The sequence below is a fragment of the Pelophylax lessonae genome (assembly GCF_965119305.1).
Source record: "Pelophylax lessonae genome assembly, chromosome: 4".
Taxonomy (NCBI): Eukaryota; Metazoa; Chordata; class Amphibia; order Anura; family Ranidae; genus Pelophylax; species Pelophylax lessonae.
The window spans coordinates 217,858,578-217,877,167 of NC_138771.1; the positions used below are offsets into that span (position 1 = coordinate 217,858,578).

The following is an 18,590-nucleotide window of genomic DNA, read 5'->3' on the forward strand; positions in this document are numbered from 1 at the left end:
TAATTGGGGCCTAGTGTGGTTGTGTACGTGTGATATACATACACTTTTTTGGGATCATATTTTCTATTCCGCTATTTAATCAAAAACCTTTGGGGATCAGTTAAATTGGGGGATAGTCTGTGTTGGTACGTGTGAGAGAGATCCACCTTTCCAAGTTGTTGGGGTTCATCTCATACTTCTGAAGGTTTGAGGGTGCTGCCTGTTCCATACTCCCCCCTACTCCTAGCCTTTTAGGGGTACAAACAATAGTAATTGGGGCCTAGTGTGGTTGTGTACGTGTGATATACATACACTTTTTTGGGATCATATTTTCTATTCCGCTATTTAATCAAAAACCTTTGGGGATCAGTTAAATTGGGGGATAGTCTGTGTTGGTACGTGTGAGAGAGATCCACCTTTCCAAGTTGTTGGGGTTCATCTCATACTTCTGAAGGTTTGAGGGTGCTGCCTGTTCCATACTCCCCCTACTCCTAGCCTTTTAGGGGTACAAACAATAGTAATTGGGGCCTAGTGTGGTTGTGTACGTGTGATATACATACACTTTTTTGGGATCATATTTTCTATTCCGCTATTTAATCAAAAACCTTTGGGGATCAGTTAAATTGGGGGATAGTCTGTGTTGGTACGTGTGAGAGAGATCCACCTTTCCAAGTTGTTGGGGTTCATCTCATACTTCTGAAGGTTTGAGGGTGCTGCCTGTTCCATACTCCCCCTACTCCTAGCCTTTTAGGGGTACAAACAATAGTAATTGGGGCCTAGTGTGGTTGTGTACGTGTGATATACATACACTTTTTTGGGATCATATTTTCTATTCCGCTATTTAATCAAAAACCTTTGGGGATCAGTTAAATTGGGGGATAGTCTGTGTTGGTACGTGTGAGAGAGATCCACCTTTCCAAGTTGTTGGGGTTCATCTCATACTTCTGAAGGTTTGAGGGTGCTGCCTGTTCCATACTCCCCCCTACTCCTAGCCTTTTAGGGGTACAAACAATAGTAATTGGGGCCTAGTGTGGTTGTGTACGTGTGATATACATACACTTTTTTGGGATCATATTTTCTATTCCGCTATTTAATCAAAAACCTTTGGGGATCAGTTAAATTGGGGGATAGTCTGTGTTGGTACGTGTGAGAGAGATCCACCTTTCCAAGTTGTTGGGGTTCATCTCATACTTCTGAAGGTTTGAGGGTGCTGCCTGTTCCATACTCCCCCTACTCCTAGCCTTTTAGGGGTACAAACAATAGTAATTGGGGCCTAGTGTGGTTGTGTACGTGTGATATACATACACTTTTTTGGGATCATATTTTCTATTCCGCTATTTAATCAAAAACCTTTGGGGATCAGTTAAATTGGGGGATAGTCTGTGTTGGTACGTGTGAGAGAGATCCACCTTTCCAAGTTGTTGGGGTTCATCTCATACTTCTGAAGGTTTGAGGGTGCTGCCTGTTCCATACTCCCCCTACTCCTAGCCTTTTAGGGGTACAAACAATAGTAATTGGGGCCTAGTGTGGTTGTGTACGTGTGATATACATACACTTTTTTGGGATCATATTTTCTATTCCGCTATTTAATCAAAAACCTTTGGGGATCAGTTAAATTGGGGGATAGTCTGTGTTGGTACGTGTGAGAGAGATCCACCTTTCCAAGTTGTTGGGGTTCATCTCATACTTCTGAAGGTTTGAGGGTGCTGCCTGTTCCATACTCCCCCTACTCCTAGCCTTTTAGGGGTACAAACAATAGTAATTGGGGCCTAGTGTGGTTGTGTACGTGTGATATACATACACTTTTTTTGGATCATATTTTCTATTCCGCTATTTAATCAAAAACCTTTGGGGATCAGTTAAATTGGGGGATAGTCTGTGTTGGTACGTGTGAGAGAGATCCACCTTTCCAAGTTGTTGGGGTTCATCTCATACTTCTGAAGGTTTGAGGGTGCTGCCTGTTCCATACTCCCCCTACTCCTAGCCTTTTAGGGGTACAAACAATAGTAATTGGGGCCTAGTGTGGTTGTGTACGTGTGATATACATACACTTTTTTGGGATCATATTTTCTATTCCGCTATTTAATCAAAAACCTTTGGGGATCAGTTAAATTGGGGGATAGTCTGTGTTGGTACGTGTGAGAGAGATCCACCTTTCCAAGTTGTTGGGGTTCATCTCATACTTCTGAAGGTTTGAGGGTGCTGCCTGTTCCATACTCCCCCTACTCCTAGCCTTTTAGGGGTACAAACAATAGTAATTGGGGCCTAGTGTGGTTGTGTACGTGTGATATACATACACTTTTTTGGGATCATATTTTCTATTCCGCTATTTAATCAAAAACCTTTGGGGATCAGTTAAATTGGGGGATAGTCTGTGTTGGTACGTGTGAGAGAGATCCACCTTTCCAAGTTGTTGGGGTTCATCTCATACTTCTGAAGGTTTGAGGGTGCTGCCTGTTCCATACTCCCCCTACTCCTAGCCTTTTAGGGGTACAAACAATAGTAATTGGGGCCTAGTGTGGTTGTTTACGTGTGATATACATACACTTTTTTGGGATCATATTTTCTATTCCGCTATTTAATCAAAAACCTTTGGGGATCAGTTAAATTGGGGGATAGTCTGTGTTGGTACGTGTGAGAGAGATCCACCTTTCCAAGTTGTTGGGGTTCATCTCATACTTCTGAAGGTTTGAGGGTGCTGCCTGTTCCATACTCCCCCTACTCCTAGCCTTTTAGGGGTACAAACAATAGTAATTGGGGCCTAGTGTGGTTGTGTACGTGTGATATACATACACTTTTTTGGGATCATATTTTCTATTCCGCTATTTAATCAAAAACCTTTGGGGATCAGTTAAATTGGGGGATAGTCTGTGTTGGTACGTGTGAGAGAGATCCACCTTTCCAAGTTGTTGGGGTTCATCTCATACTTCTGAAGGTTTGAGGGTGCTGCCTGTTCCATACTCCCCCTACTCCTAGCCTTTTAGGGGTACAAACAATAGTAATTGGGGCCTAGTGTGGTTGTGTACGTGTGATATACATACACTTTTTTGGGATCATATTTTCTATTCCGCTATTTAATCAAAAACCTTTGGGGATCAGTTAAATTGGGGGATAGTCTGTGTTGGTACGTGTGAGAGAGATCCACCTTTCCAAGTTGTTGGGGTTCATCTCATACTTCTGAAGGTTTGAGGGTGCTGCCTGTTCCATACTCCCCCTACTCCTAGCCTTTTAGGGGTACAAACAATAGTAATTGGGGCCTAGTGTGGTTGTGTACGTGTGATATACATACACTTTTTTGGGATCATATTTTCTATTCCGCTATTTAATCAAAAACCTTTGGGGATCAGTTAAATTGGGGGATAGTCTGTGTTGGTACGTGTGAGAGAGATCCACCTTTCCAAGTTGTTGGGGTTCATCTCATACTTCTGAAGGTTTGAGGGTGCTGCCTGTTCCATACTCCCCCTACTCCTAGCCTTTTAGGGGTACAAACAATAGTAATTGGGGCCTAGTGTGGTTGTGTACGTGTGATATACATACACTTTTTTGGGATCATATTTTCTATTCCGCTATTTAATCAAAAACCTTTGGGGATCAGTTAAATTGGGGGATAGTCTGTGTTGGTACGTGTGAGAGAGATCCACCTTTCCAAGTTGTTGGGGTTCATCTCATACTTCTGAAGGTTTGAGGGTGCTGCCTGTTCCATACTCCCCCTACTCCTAGCCTTTTAGGGGTACAAACAATAGTAATTGGGGCCTAGTGTGGTTGTGTACGTGTGATATACATACACTTTTTTGGGATCATATTTTCTATTCCGCTATTTAATCAAAAACCTTTGGGGATCAGTTAAATTGGGGGATAGTCTGTGTTGGTACGTGTGAGAGAGATCCACCTTTCCAAGTTGTTGGGGTTCATCTCATACTTCTGAAGGTTTGAGGGTGCTGCCTGTTCCATACTCCCCCTACTCCTAGCCTTTTAGGGGTACAAACAATAGTAATTGGGGCCTAGTGTGGTTGTGTACGTGTGATATACATACACTTTTTTGGGATCATATTTTCTATTCCGCTATTTAATCAAAAACCTTTGGGGATCAGTTAAATTGGGGGATAGTCTGTGTTGGTACGTGTGAGAGAGATCCACCTTTCCAAGTTGTTGGGGTTCATCTCATACTTCTGAAGGTTTGAGGGTGCTGCCTGTTCCATACTCCCCCTACTCCTCATCTAGCCTTTTAGGGGTACAAACAATAGTAATTGGGGCCCAGTGTGGTTGTGTACGTGTGATATACATACACTTTTTTGGGATCATATTTTCTATTCCGCTATTTAATCAAAAACCTTTGGGGATCAGTTAAATTGGGGGATAGTCTGTGTCGGTACGTGTGACAGAGATCCACCTTTCCAAGTTGTTGGGGTTCATCTCATACTTCTGAAGGTTTGAGGGTGCTGCCTGTTCCATACCCCCCCTACTCCTCATCTAGCCTTTTAGGGGTACAAACAATAGTAATTGGGGCCTAGTGTGGTTGTGTACGTGCGAGATACATACACTTTTTTTGATCATATTTCCTATTCCGCTATTCAATAAAAACCTTTGAGGATCAATTGAATTGCGGGATAGTCTGTGTCGGTACGTGTGAGAGAGATCCACCTTTCCAAGTTGTTGGGGTTCATCTCATACTTCTGAAGGTTTGAGGGTGCTGCCTGTTCCATACTCCCCCTACTCCTCATCTAGCCTTTTAGGGGTACAAACAATAGTAATTGGGGCCCAGTGTGGTTGTGTACGTGTGATATACATACACTTTTTTTGGATCATATTTTCTATTCCGCTATTTAATTTAACTGGGCCTCCATGCGAGACCTGTGTGCCTTGTTGCGCTGTTTTGAGTACTCCACCAACATGGCCAGTGGCAATGACGCCGTTCTCAGCTTAACTATCCCACTTCTATGCCTCCTTGAAAAAACAATTCGGGCGATGATGGAAGAGGATGTGGCACAGGATGAGGAGGAGGAGGAGGATGAAGAGGTAACATTTCCAAGGCTTTCAGGGCAGTCATTCGCAAGGGGCTCCGAGGGTGGGTTCCTGCACACGCAAACGCCAGGGACGCAATTGTCCAGCAGGGGCACAGTTCTGGAGGATGAGGAGGATGAGGAGGAGGAGGAGCTGGAGGAGGAGATGGAACCATGTTCACAGCAGGGTGGCACCCAGGCCAGCTCATGGCCATCACTGGTGCGTGGCTGGGGGGATACAGAGGACACGGACGATACACCTCCCACAGAGGACAGCCTTTCGTCGCCTCTGGGCAGCCTGGCACACATGAGCGATTACATGCTGCAGTGTCTCCACAACGACCGCCGAGTTGCCCACATTCTAACTTGTGCTGATTACTGGGTGGCCACGCTGCTGGATCCCCGTTACAAGGACAACGTACCGTCCTTAATTCACTCACTGGAGCGCGATCGCAAGATGCGCGAGTACAAGCGCACGCTGGTAGACGCCATGCTGCTGGCATTCCCATCTGACAGCGGGGCCACAGTGGAAGCACAAGGCAGAGGAGGAGGAGGAGGAGGTCGCCAACGCAACCAGGGCACCGCCAGCACCTCAGAAGGCAGGGTTAGCATGGCCGAAATGTGGAAAAGCTTTGTCAGCACGCCACAACAAACAGCAGCACCAGCAGCTCAGATGGAACGTCTTAGCAGGAGGCAGCATTTTACCAACATGGTGGAGCAGTATGTGTGCACACGCCTACATGTAGTGAATGACGGGTCTGCCCCCTTCAACTTCTGGGTCTCCAAATTGGGCACATGGCTTGAGCTTGCCCTTTACGCCTTGGAGGTGCTGGCGTGCCCTGCAGCCAGTGTATTATCTGAACGGGTATTTAGCACGGCTGGGGGCGTTATAACAGACAAGCGCAGCCGCCTGTCCAGAGACAATGTGGACAAGCTCACGTTCATTAAAATGAACCAGGCATGGATCCCACGGGACTTTTCCGTACCTTATGCAGAATAGCAATGGATACCGACCTTACCCACCCATTGTTCCATTTTTGCTCTTTCTCACTCTTTTGGGGTGTACCCTCATTTAAAATTTTTGAAAAGAAGCAGTGTTGGCTACCTCGTCCTCCTCCTCAGGGCCAGATTAATGTAGGGGCTATTGGAGCTGCAGCTCCAGGCCCCTACCTTTTATATAGGCCCCGGGTTGGCCATATTCACTGTTACCGCTCTTCTGTCACTTGTAAACACAGAAGTCTGGCTTCTATGCTCGCTTCCCCAGGCAGCACCCTCAGAACCTCCCCACACAGCGTGAAGGCCGGACAAGGAGGGACAGTTGGCGATGCATGGATGTGTTTATGGGCTTCAGAGACAGCATCCCATGTTGAATTAGGCATGCATGGCTGCACCCTTCCTCCTCTGGGTGCATGGCAAGGCACGGCCCTTAAGGCCCTTCAAAATCCTCAGCACCAAGCCCATGATGCTGTTAATCCGGCCCTGGTCCTCCTCCACCGCCGCTTCCACCTACACCGCCCATAGGTGTGCGCAGCCTATTGCATTAAGGTGTGCACCCCAAAGTTGAAATACACATGCATGTGTTTGCCAGCAGGGAGAGTAATGTATCGGGGCCATGTACCTGTAGGCAAGGAGAAATAGAGCAGAGCAGGTCCCAGGGAGATCTTTCCCATCTCCTCACTGGCAATGCTATGTGCCCTAGGTGATTAGGGTGTGCCCAGGCACACCCAGCACACCCTGTGCGCACGCCTATGTCACCGCCACATCCACCACCACCTCAACCTCCCTCCTACTCCATATGGGCCTCGTCCTTCAGAGATGAAGAAGAACATTGTTTTATTTTTCTGTTTTTTTTTTGTTGTTTTAAGTTATTTCCCTATCCACATTTGTTTGCAGAGCACTTGCCATGCTCTTAATTACGTTTTGCTGCCATTTGCAGCACTCTAGCCCTTTCCTTTGGTGTTTTAGAGCCATTTTAGTGCCTTAAAGTTCGGGTCCCCATTGACTTCAATGGGGTTCGGTGTCCGGGAAAAGTTCGGTAAAAGTCCGGGACACGGACCCGGACTTTTTTTTAAAGTTCGGCCGAACCCGTCGAACACGGACATCTAGGTGTTCGCTCAACCCTAGTTATGAGTAAGCGATCCTCTGTATCGTGAAACGCATCAACCTATTGTATGTCTTTGATGCACTGTCTGTATGGATGTATTCATGAGGAATAAATGACAGTTCTGATTTCATCTACTCCTGAGTGCGGTCCATTTTACTTGGTTTTGACACATTTTCTGCATGGCGGATCTGACCTGCACCAGAGTGCCTTGTCTCACCTGAGCGGCTACCCTCTTCAGCCTGTAAAATCCCTGGTACTCATGTCAGTCACTCTGCTTTCCTATTAAAAATTGACCACACTAAGCATGACAGCATGTCAGTTCTCTAGCTGTTTTGGGAACTCAGTGTACTCTCCTCTAATGATCAGACTTTTCCCGACATGTCCCCGCCCCCCCTGCACAGTCTTTCAATAAGAAGCTCAGTTTGCTGCTGTTTCTCCTCCCCACAGCTCTTTTGCAGCTGAGAACAGAGGGAAAGTGATCACTTATAAAAAAAGGGGGGAAAATATATATTTTTTTATCTATACTCAATTTTTTTTCCTTTAATTTCTAATCAAACTGAGTAGGTTTTTTTTTTTTAACAAGGTGATCCTTTACAACCACTTTAATTGCACAAGCTGAAGTTAGAATCTAATTGGTTACTATGCACATTTGTGCCAGCTTCTGTGTTAAACAATTTTGGTAAATCCCCCCATAGAGTCCTCAGTTCATTTCTCTGCAGCTTCGGCTGCACTGCAGATGAATGAATATAAGTCTCTGCAAAGAGGCTTCTATTTATTCACAAACTGAAGAATAGTAAGCACAGTTTACTATGCTTCAATGAAGAATGAGCTCAGGCAGTAATCAGTACCTATTGCTCACACATGTTTATCAACCCTCTCTTGCTCTTCATCCAGACTTTGATTCCCTATCTGTGCCCCAGTGCTGCTGGGGATTGAAGCAGCAGGGAAAGGAGACCAAAGAGTGTGTGTGTGTGTGGGGGGGGGGGGGCATTTCAGCTGTCAAACACAGTAGCAGGGGGTGAAGAGGCAGGAATCAAAGGAGACACAGGGCAAAAAAGTGGCAGCAGCGGGGGGTCAGATTTTAGGTGAATAGCTCTGATTAGTGGCTTGTAAGCCACTAATCATTGCTATCAGTTTGTTCAGCAGAGTCTGCTGAACGGTTTTCTAATAGGCTCATGGCCACTGACATGACCATGATCTTATAGCAGGAGAAGAAATTGCCACTGCACACCATACAAACCTGGCAGCAAAAGCATTATGTGGTTAAGAGTGTGTCATCATTGGATCATGAAGGATAACTCTGTGAATGGCTTGCCAATACTTTCATGTGTTTGTTTAGTTATTTGACTAATGAGATATTTATTAGGAATTTTGCTTCCTAAAATGTAAATCACCTGCCAAACCAGAGCACTAATGATGTCCTATGTGTTAATATTCTGCTTTTCAGAAAATGCCATACTACAGAAAAATGTGGGTTGTAAGCTTCTCTACCTAGCTAAAATGTATCAGTCCTGTTGCCTTTTTAGAGCAGAGAAAACAGTGAGAGATCTGTCCCATCCTGACCTTCATTTATATTAATTATTGCTGTCTAGTAGGCATTTTAGAAATATGAAGGGGAGAACAAACAGATTTTGAGAACTTTTTTCTGAGGGCTAATAGGACTGTAAATCTGAAACTTAAAGAGGAGATCCAGGCACCTATCAAAAAAATAAAAGTCTTAAAAAACAGGCACTCACCTGTCCCACGGACCAGCAGTGTGCTCACCCCAGCTGTCTTCATCCTCCGCCCTCCCTTGGCAGCACTGGCATCTTCACTATGGGCACCCGGCTGTGGCAGCTTGTGGCTTCACAGTCGGGTGCCCACTGCACATGCCCAATTTGTGCTGTACATCCTGACTTTTGGATGCTGTATTCTAGGACCTGTAAGAGTCCCAGAAGACTGCAAGGGGCAGGGAGGGAGGAGAACTTCCGGTGCCGAGCTCAGCGGCAATTGGAAGCATGTACCTGTCAAAATTGGGTACCTGCTCTCCCCCTCGCTCCTCAAAAGTGCCAAATCTGCAAGAGGAGCAGGGGACGAGTCCTTAAAGCTGACCTAACCCCTTTTGGGTGGAGTTCCGCTTTAAATTGAACTAATTAGCCAAGTGATCCTGGTTACTGTTTGTTATAACAATGTGTTTTACCCTTTTTAATGATTAGAATGTTTAGTATTTATTTGATATACAGTATAATTGAATTTATCTTTGTGAGTTATGTTTATGGTTTTTGTATACTGCGAGGAGTAGTATTGAAATTATGTTGTAAATTTATTTTTGCAATGATAATAAACTGGATTTCATCTTTCTATTCATATGTTATAAGCATGGGCTGTTCTATGTATTCTAAAACAAGTTTGTATATTTTTTTGCAGATGTACATCCAGACAACTACCCTGACAGTATCCATGAGTTTAAGTGCTTCAGTGTCTTTGGGAATGCTATATATGCCCAAGGTTTACATTATTATCTTTCATCCTGAGCAAAATGTTCAAAAAAGAAAGAGAAGTTTCAAGGCAGTTGTGACAGCTGCTACCATGCAAAGCAAGCTGATTCAAAAAGGGAATGATCGACCTAATGGTGAAGTCAAAACAGAACTCTGTGAAAGTCTTGAAACAAACAGTAAGTAACCCGAAGAAATCTTTAATTGATAATATTATTAATAATAATAAACTTAGTAATATATTGCTACCCTAAAAAAATCAAAGCATGGCATTTAAAATGCTAAAAGTAAAACAAATATTTCTAACAAATAATTCAATGGCAATTAACCCTGAAGCCTTGTTAACTAAGTTAAGTGTATATAGGAATATTAATGTACACAGCCAGTGAGGATTCTTATACCAAAAGAGGTAGTTAAAACTAAAATACACATTTATTGATAGGGTTACATAATATATACAAACTACACACTAAACAGGATTCACAGAACAGTGTATAGAATAAGTACATTGGGTTACATGATATTTACAAATTGCACACAAAACCCTCTTTTCAATACAAGTAGAACGTTAATTTACCTCTCAGCTTTAGGTGTGAGTGCTTGTGTGTCCCCAGGACAAAGAGAAAACACAGCTTGATAATTATTTAATTATAACCCCCTTTTCCTTTCTGTACAGTGGCTAATACAATCCTCCCTAATTAGTCACTATACCTACCAAATATATGTTGGGTGCAGCATGATTGGAGAATTCCAATAAGGCTTCTGTTTACAACCCACGTAAGATATGTTAAGGAAAGAGCAAGGTCAGACCTTGAAAACTATTTACAGTATACCAACAGGGAAGCTAGAAATGGTTTGATGCTGCAACACACTCAGTAGTTTAAATATATTCCCATCTAACTGAGATATATTTCTAATTATAATATTATTTACATCTGTTAACCACTTTACCACCGGAGGATTTTGCTGTCTTCCGTCCAGGCCACTTTTTGCGATTCGGCGCTGTGCAACTTCAACTGACAATTGCGCGGTCGTGCGACGCAGTACCCAAACAAAATTTACGTCCTTTTTTCCCCACAAACAGAGCTTTCTTTTGGTGGTATTTGATCACCTGTGCGATTTTTACTTTTTGCGCTATAAACAAAAAAGGAGCGTTTATTTTGAAAAAATAACAATATTTTTAACATTTTTTTATATGAAATTCCCCCCAAAAAAGATTTATATTAATTATTGCTGTCTAGTAGGCATTTTAGAAATATGAAGGGGAGAACAAACAGATTTTGAGAACTTTTTTCTGAGGGCTAATAGGACTGTAAATCTGAAACTTAAAGAGGAGATCCAGGCACCTATCAAAAAAATAAAAGTCTTACAAAAGAGGCACTCACCTGTCCCACGGACCAGCAGTGTGCTCACCCCAGCTGTCTTCATCCTCCGCCCTCCCTTGGCAGCACTGGCATCTTCACTATGGGCACCCAGCTGTGGCAGCTTGTGGCTTCACAGTCGGGTGCCCACTGCACATGCCCAATTTGTGCTGTACATCCTGACTTTTGGATGCTGTATTCTAGGACCTGTAAGAGTCCCAGAAGACTGCAAGGGGCAGGGAGGGAGGAGAACTTCCGGTGCCGAGCTCAGCGGCAATTGGAAGCATGTACCTGTCAAAATTGGGTACCTGCTCTCAGATGTACATCCAGACAACTACCCTGACAGTATCCATGAGTTTAAGTGCTTCAGTGTCTTTGGGAATGCTATATATGCCCAAGGTTTACATTATTATCTTTCATCCTGAGCAAAATGTTCAAAAAAGAAAGAGAAGTTTCAAGGCAGTTGTGACAGCTGCTACCATGCAAAGCAAGCTGATTCAAAAAGGGAATGATCGACCTAATGGTGAAGTCAAAACAGAACTCTGTGAAAGTCTTGAAACAAACAGTAAGTAACCCGAAGAAATCTTTAATTGATAATATTATTAATAATAATAAACTTAGTAATATATTGCTACCCTAAAAAAATCAAAGCATGGCATTTAAAATGCTAAAAGTAAAACAAATATTTCTAACAAATAATTCAATGGCAATTAACCCTGAAGCCTTGTTAACTAAGTTAAGTGTATATAGGAATATTAATGTACACAGCCAGTGAGGATTCTTATACCAAAAGAGGTAGTTAAAACTAAAATACACATTTATTGATAGGGTTACATAATATATACAAACTACACACTAAACAGGATTCACAGAACAGTGTATAGAATAAGTACATTGGGTTACATGATATTTACAAATTGCACACAAAACCCTCTTTTCAATACAAGTAGAACGTTAATTTACCTCTCAGCTTCAGGTGTGAGTGCTTGTGTGTCCCCAGGACAAAGAGAGAACACAGCTTGATAATTATTTAATTATAACCCCCTTTTCCTTTCTGTACAGTGGCTAATACAATCCTCCCTAATTAGTCACTATACCTACCAAATATATGTTGGGTGCAGCATGATTGGAGAATTCCTATAAGGCTTCTGTTTACAACCCACGTAAGATATGTTAAGGAAAGAGCAAGGTCAGACCTTGAAAACTATTTACAGTATACCAACAGGGAAGCTAGAAATGGTTTGATGCTGCAACACACTCAGTAGTTTAAATATATTCCCATCTAACTGAGATATATTTCTAATTATAATATTATTTACATCTGTTAACCACTTTACCACCGGAGGATTTTGCTGTCTTCCGTCCAGGCCACTTTTTGCGATTCGGCGCTGTGCAACTTCAACTGACAATTGCGCGGTCGTGCGACACCGTACCCAAACGAAATTTACGTCCTTTTTTCCCCACAAACAGAGCTTTCTTTTGGTGGTATTTGATCACCTGTGCGATTTTTACTTTTTGCGCTATAAACAAAAAAGGAGCGTTTATTTTGAAAAAATAACAATATTTTTAACATTTTTTTATATGAAATTCCCCCCAAAAAAGATGTAAAAACCAATTTTTTTAAAAATTTTTGGCCAATTTGTTTTCTGCTACCTATGTTTGGTAAAAAAAATCACAATAAGCGTATTTTGATTGGTTTGCGCAAAAGTTATTGCGTTTACTAACAAAGGGAAAGATTTCTGTCATTTTTGGTGTTTTTTTTTTTAACGCGTAATGGCGGCGATCTGCGATTTTTTTTGCGGGACTGCGACATTGCGGTGGACAGATCGGACCCTTGACTGACATTTTTGACACTTTTGGGGGTACCAGTGACATTACTGCAGTAATCAGTGCTATACATATGCACTGTTACTGTAAAAATGACACTGGCAGGGAAGGGGTTAATTTTATTGGAGAGGGAGGGGTTAATGTATGCCTGGTGCTTACTGACGTGTAGGGGGGGAGGTGACTGAGTGAGTCATGGACAGATCGGATGTCCAGCTATGCTGAACAGTCCGATCTGTCACTCCGTGTCACTATGGAGATCCGCCCGCTGTGTTTACACACAGCGGGCGGATCTCCAGACTCGATCCCCGACGATCGGGTAAGAGCAGCGGCGATCGCCGCTGCTCATCCCCTGGCCCGACTCCCGCTGTGAATGAAAACAGCGGGAGCGAGCCTGCGGTGGTGCGCAAGCGCCGCCCAGAAGGGGGAGTGTCTGACGACGTAGTACTACGTCGTCAGACGATAACGAGCCACTTTGCCGCAGTAATATTACTGTGAGCGGTCTTAAAGTGGTTAATGGAGATTTTACATAGATTAATTATCTAACAGTGTGAAAGTAAAAGAAAGCATATATTCTAAATGTAAAATATATCCATGGACTGAGTCTCTTAGACTATAGTACAGAGCGGAGAGGAGAGGAGAGGTGTACCATATGATTTCAGGTAAGGTGACCTCTGGAACATAGGAAATGCGTGGGAATATTGTCTTAGTTATTATATCAGATACATTATGTGGGGCCAGGCTAGTTCAATGCTTTACATTTTAGCAGATTAGCAACAAGTGTATTTATTCTCTTTATTAGAAATTAGTGGAGGATATGGAGAACTGGAGTAATTAGTGAAGGTGTAATAAATTAAATGGTTGCATGTTGTTTTCTGTTACAGTACAATGCATTATATAGATCCAGTTGTAGGATCATATTCATTAATTAGATTTGGTAGGTCTTTTAGTGTATCAAACTTCTTTATTCTAAGTTTCTCAAGTGGAACAATCAAATACTGACTACAGCTGACAATGAGTATGTTAAAACTCAATCAAACTCCACATCAAGGTTAAGCTGTGAGTGTAAGCAATGCATGTTGTCCAAAAAGGTTAGGCAGAGGCAACCCAATACTTTTAAATCTCAGTTTTTTCAAAGTTCAAATTCAAACAGGTAGAAATCACCCAGTCTTCAAGCTCCTCTAGGAAGGCAAAGTTTACTAATAAAGAATCCTTTAGTCAAGACTTAGGCCTCTTTCACACAGGTGGACCGTTCAGATCCACCTGTCCGTTTTTCAGGCGGATCTGAACAGATGCCCCATGCATCTCTATGGAGCATCGGATGTCAGCGGAGACATGTCCGCTGACATCCGATCCGTCAAATCCGGACGGATAGAAACCCTTTTTTCCATCTGTCTGGTGGATCAGATGAGAACGGACAGATGGTCCATTCCCATCTAATTCCCCCATAGAGAAGAATGGGGACCTGACAGCTGGGTCTCTGCACACAGCGTAGAGACACAGCTGCCACCTGCCTGCTCAGCGGGGGATCGGCAGATCGATCCCCCGCTGAGAAAAACGGAGCCTACCGATGGACTACCATGTGTGAAAGGGGCCTTATAATAAAAAGGTACACATGTTTGTCATCTGCATAATAATCATACTTCATAGTAATGGACTATTTTAATCAAGCAGTAACATTTACATTTCTTTAAGTAGCAATGACCATGCTGAACCATAAGGAATAAAAATGGGACTCAGTGGGTTACTAGACATAAACTGTAAGTTGCAACTTGCCAGTCAAGAGAGACTGGTAATATCTCTCTGTTGTACTTTTAGGATCAAACTTATATGATGGTCCCCTTTTCTATTTTTTTGTATAAAATGCTGAGTAAGAGAACAGATATGGATCACTCCCACCGGTTCCATGCCACCAGAATATAATTTAATACATCAAAGGGTTGATTTACTAAAACTGGAGAGGAGAGTGCAAAATCTGGTGCAGCTGTGCATGGTAGCTCAGTCAGCTGTGCTGTCAAAGTGAGTGACAGGAGAGAGCAGCGATATGCCAGTTTTTGTTTCCCTTCAAAGCAGGGAAATAAAGCCGACACATTGCTTTAGTGGATAACCTTGATTGCAATGCACTCTGCTTTTTTGTTTGGAGTGCTAACATGATCAGCTCAAAACATAGACCAGAAAGCAAGTCACTGGATGTTGAGAGGAGCCCTTGGATATTTTTTTTTTCTTTTTAAACTCTTTTTATTGAAGGATATAAAGCTTAAGGTACATACAAACAGGGCACTCAACAGGAGCCCCAAACAAAGAAAATAAAGTAAAAAGTTAAATGGTACATCAAATCACAGTGAATACAATAAAAAAAATTTTTTTTTTTTCAAGCAGTATGCTACATTCCAGTACGTCATAAGGCAAATAACCAAACAAGGTATAAAAGACCATACGGAGAAAAAAAACATACAGAAGATCTATCCCCGTATAAAGGGCCCTAGGTAGAAGAGATGGTAAGGTCAGAGGAGCACCACACCCCCCACACTTTATCAAATTTGGCTGGGCAACCCCTATATTGGATTTTTTTTATAACAATATTTAGGACCTATGTTTACTGACTTTGAGTCTATGGGAATAATTTAAAACCCGATTGAAGCAGGTCAAATGCTGTTAGAAGAAGCTCAACTGCAGGTAAATTCACTCATCAGTGAGTTCTAAATGATCCTAAAATTCTTTTTTACACTGATGTCAAACTGATGCCATAAACCCAAGATATGAAACTTGATAATAAGGTTCTGTGACCTCATCACAAAGTTCTTATTTAAGTTGTTGATATCTAGTAATATATAGAGGAATTGATCTAGTGCATGTTCTTGTCTGCCAATGCCAGGTGTCACACCTAGGAAACCTCAAACATGTTCAATGTTTAGCTTCATATACAGTACAACCCCAATTCCAAAAAGTTGGGGCTCTGTGTAAAATCTACATACACATAGAATGGAATCATTTGCAAATCTCATAAACCCATATTTTATTTACAATAGAAAACATATTAAATGTTTAAACTGAGAAAATGTACTATATTAGGAAAAAAGAAAGGTAATTTTTAAATTGGTGGCAGGAACAGGTCTCAAAAAAATAAGGACAGGGAAACAAAAGCTGGCAAAGTAAGTGGTGCTAAAAAGGAAAAGCTAGAAGAACATATTTCAACTAGTTAGGTTATTTGGCAACAAGTCAGTAACATGGCTGGGTATAAAATTAGCAGAGAGTCAGAATGTTTCAGAAGTAAAGATGGGCAGAGGTTCAACAGGTTGTGATGGACATTACTGCATGGGCTCAGGAACACTCCCAAAAATCACTGTGCCATGCAAAAATGTAAGGTGAATCTCTATCATGCTAAGAGGAAGCCATATCTGAACATGATCCAGAAACACTTTCTGGGCCAAAGCTCATTTAAAATGATCTCTTGCAAAGCGCAAAACAGTTCTGTGGTGAGACAAATCAAAATTTGCCATTCTTTTTGGCAACCATGGGCACTGTGTCCTTCGTACTAAAGAGGAGAGGCACCTTATTGCTTGTTATCAGTGCTAAAAAAAGACCCAGGACTATTGAGCAGTTACAATCCTATATCAGGATCCTTTCTCAAAACGTCAGCAACTGATTCCCAGAGGTTTACAGAGTGTTGTTTTAAGAATAGGAATGCTATATAGTAATAAACATGGCCCTGTTCCAATTTTTTTGAGATATGGGTTGGTGCCATCAATTTTAAAATTATCTTATTTTTTCCTCAAAATGGTACATTTTCTCTGTTGTACAAAAAATATGGGTTTATGAAATTTGCAAATCATTGTATTCTGTTTTTATGTAGATTTTACACAGCATCCCAACATTTTTGGAATTGAGGTTGTAAAATTATAATTGTGACTATTTATATTTCATTCAATATGTATTTGTTCATAAGTAAAGATGATCATAAATGGAAACTTTAGCATATTTGGTAAAGTTATGTTTCTAAATTATTTGGAAAACCATTGGTCTAGTCTGCTTGCTTGCTAAAGATCAAAATTTTTGCTAAATGATTCTTAATAAAGGAAAAATATAAATTGAGCATGAGATTTTTTTTTTTCTTTGCTCCATGAATTAAAAATGCAGGACCAGATCAGTTTTGATTAAATAAAATAGATCTTACTGAGAGAGGTGTTTTCATTTTACTAGATATACAGAGCATCTGCTAATAAGCATTATGCAATTTTTTAGCTTTGTGGAGTTTTTCATTTTACTAATGAACTAGCTTCTAGCAATCCTCAACAAATGTTTAGTTTCTGTTTTTATTTTTACTCATTACTAAAAATATGGTACATTATCTTTATAAAAAAAGTGAACTTAACAATTTCAAAGAGCTGCATAAGGCTCTCATATACTGTACAATTTTTTTTTTTAATGCACGTTCATTTTATAGCATGTTTACTGCTCTCATCTTAACAATAAATACTGTCTTGTTTTCTATAAGCTATAATAATATATTATTGATATAGCAGATGCTCCCAGCACAAAATCTGCTATCTCAAGCTTATAAGCACAGTATGACATTCTAAGAAGAATATAGATCTAATTAAATGTATATATGAGTTCATCACGGATTTGTTTTAATAGCTTCACATATAATATTTACAACAAATGCCTCAGAAATTATGATCTAGTAATAATTGGGATTTTTATAGTTTCTAGCAGCAAAATAATCCATTAAAGGCTGATTATGACTATTATAAAATTATACAAAGGGCATTATTTGATGGAAGGAGCCATACTCATTAGGTAGATGCAAAATAAGCACTTTTATTTAAATATAGGAATTATTGATTCACATATATTACAATATACATTCAAGCTCTCCAAGTATATTAAAAAAAATTCCTTGCTGATCACTTCCTTCCCTACCAGCAAAATTCTAAATAGTTACATGTATGCATATGTACTTGGGTGAAAATACAGGTCCTAATTTTAAACACAAATGAATAGGAACAGAAAAAAAGTGCTATGGTGTGCTTATATTGCAGTAGCACGCAGATGTACATGTGCACAGTGACTGCAATGCATAACCTGTTTATAAAAGCATACCTTCAATTACAATGCAGTGCCCAGGTCTGGTAATAAATGTAGATGTCAGCATATTATTTGATAAAAAAAATGTTTAAAAAAATTTTTGATAAAAAGTGAAATGTGCTTGCACTAAGCAAAACAGCAGGTAAAAAAAAAAATCTCTGTTAGAACAATAAAAAAAAGCATACTTTGTACTATGTATCACTTAAAACCTGTTCAGAGACAGCAGCATATAGAAATTGAATATGTGCATTTACCATGATTACAGCAGACATCTATGTGAATGCATACTGGATACCCCAGAAAATTGTGCACTATGGCTTTTTGGCTTTTTTTATATATATATCTGTTTTTTTAGAGGCATTAATGATTTCAGTGAGCACTTCATGCAGTTTTGGGATACACATGTTAAATCCCTAACAGTAGTCATAAAAGTAGTCATTACAGTAAAATATGTTGTTATTTTAGGCACACCACCACTTAGCTGGAATATATGCACTCCATAACAAATCACACATAATAATAAATTCACTATAGCACTTACCCCAGAAGGGCTGCTAAGTGATGCTTGTCCTATGGAACTGCCCTGACCTTGAAAACATTTTGACCCCTCTGACATTCTAGATACAGTCAAAAAGTTTCAAATACGATCTTCAGTATACATGCCACAGGCAATATCCAATGCAAAATAAAGTCAATTAACATGAATTTCAGTCAACACTATTGTATTGATTACTTCAGATTAATTCAAGTTGACAATACT

General features: G+C 40.9%; 1 protein-coding gene across 2 annotated transcripts in view; it reads left to right on the plus strand.

The window, feature by feature from the left end:
• The window catches only part of GRM8 (glutamate metabotropic receptor 8), a gene marked incomplete at its 3' end in the record, with an annotated part of 1,426,014 nt that overhangs the window by 1,381,351 nt on the left and 26,073 nt on the right, over nt 1–18,590 (plus strand). The window contains exon 10 of one of the 2 annotated variants that reach the window (XM_082254065.1): nt 11,237–11,483. In XM_082254065.1, the coding sequence (XP_082110191.1) occupies nt 11,237–11,483 (247 nt within the window). Of the gene's footprint in view, nt 1–9,489; nt 9,745–11,236; nt 11,484–18,590 lie in introns of those variants that run through there. The other variant, XM_082254064.1, reaches the window with a different exon arrangement.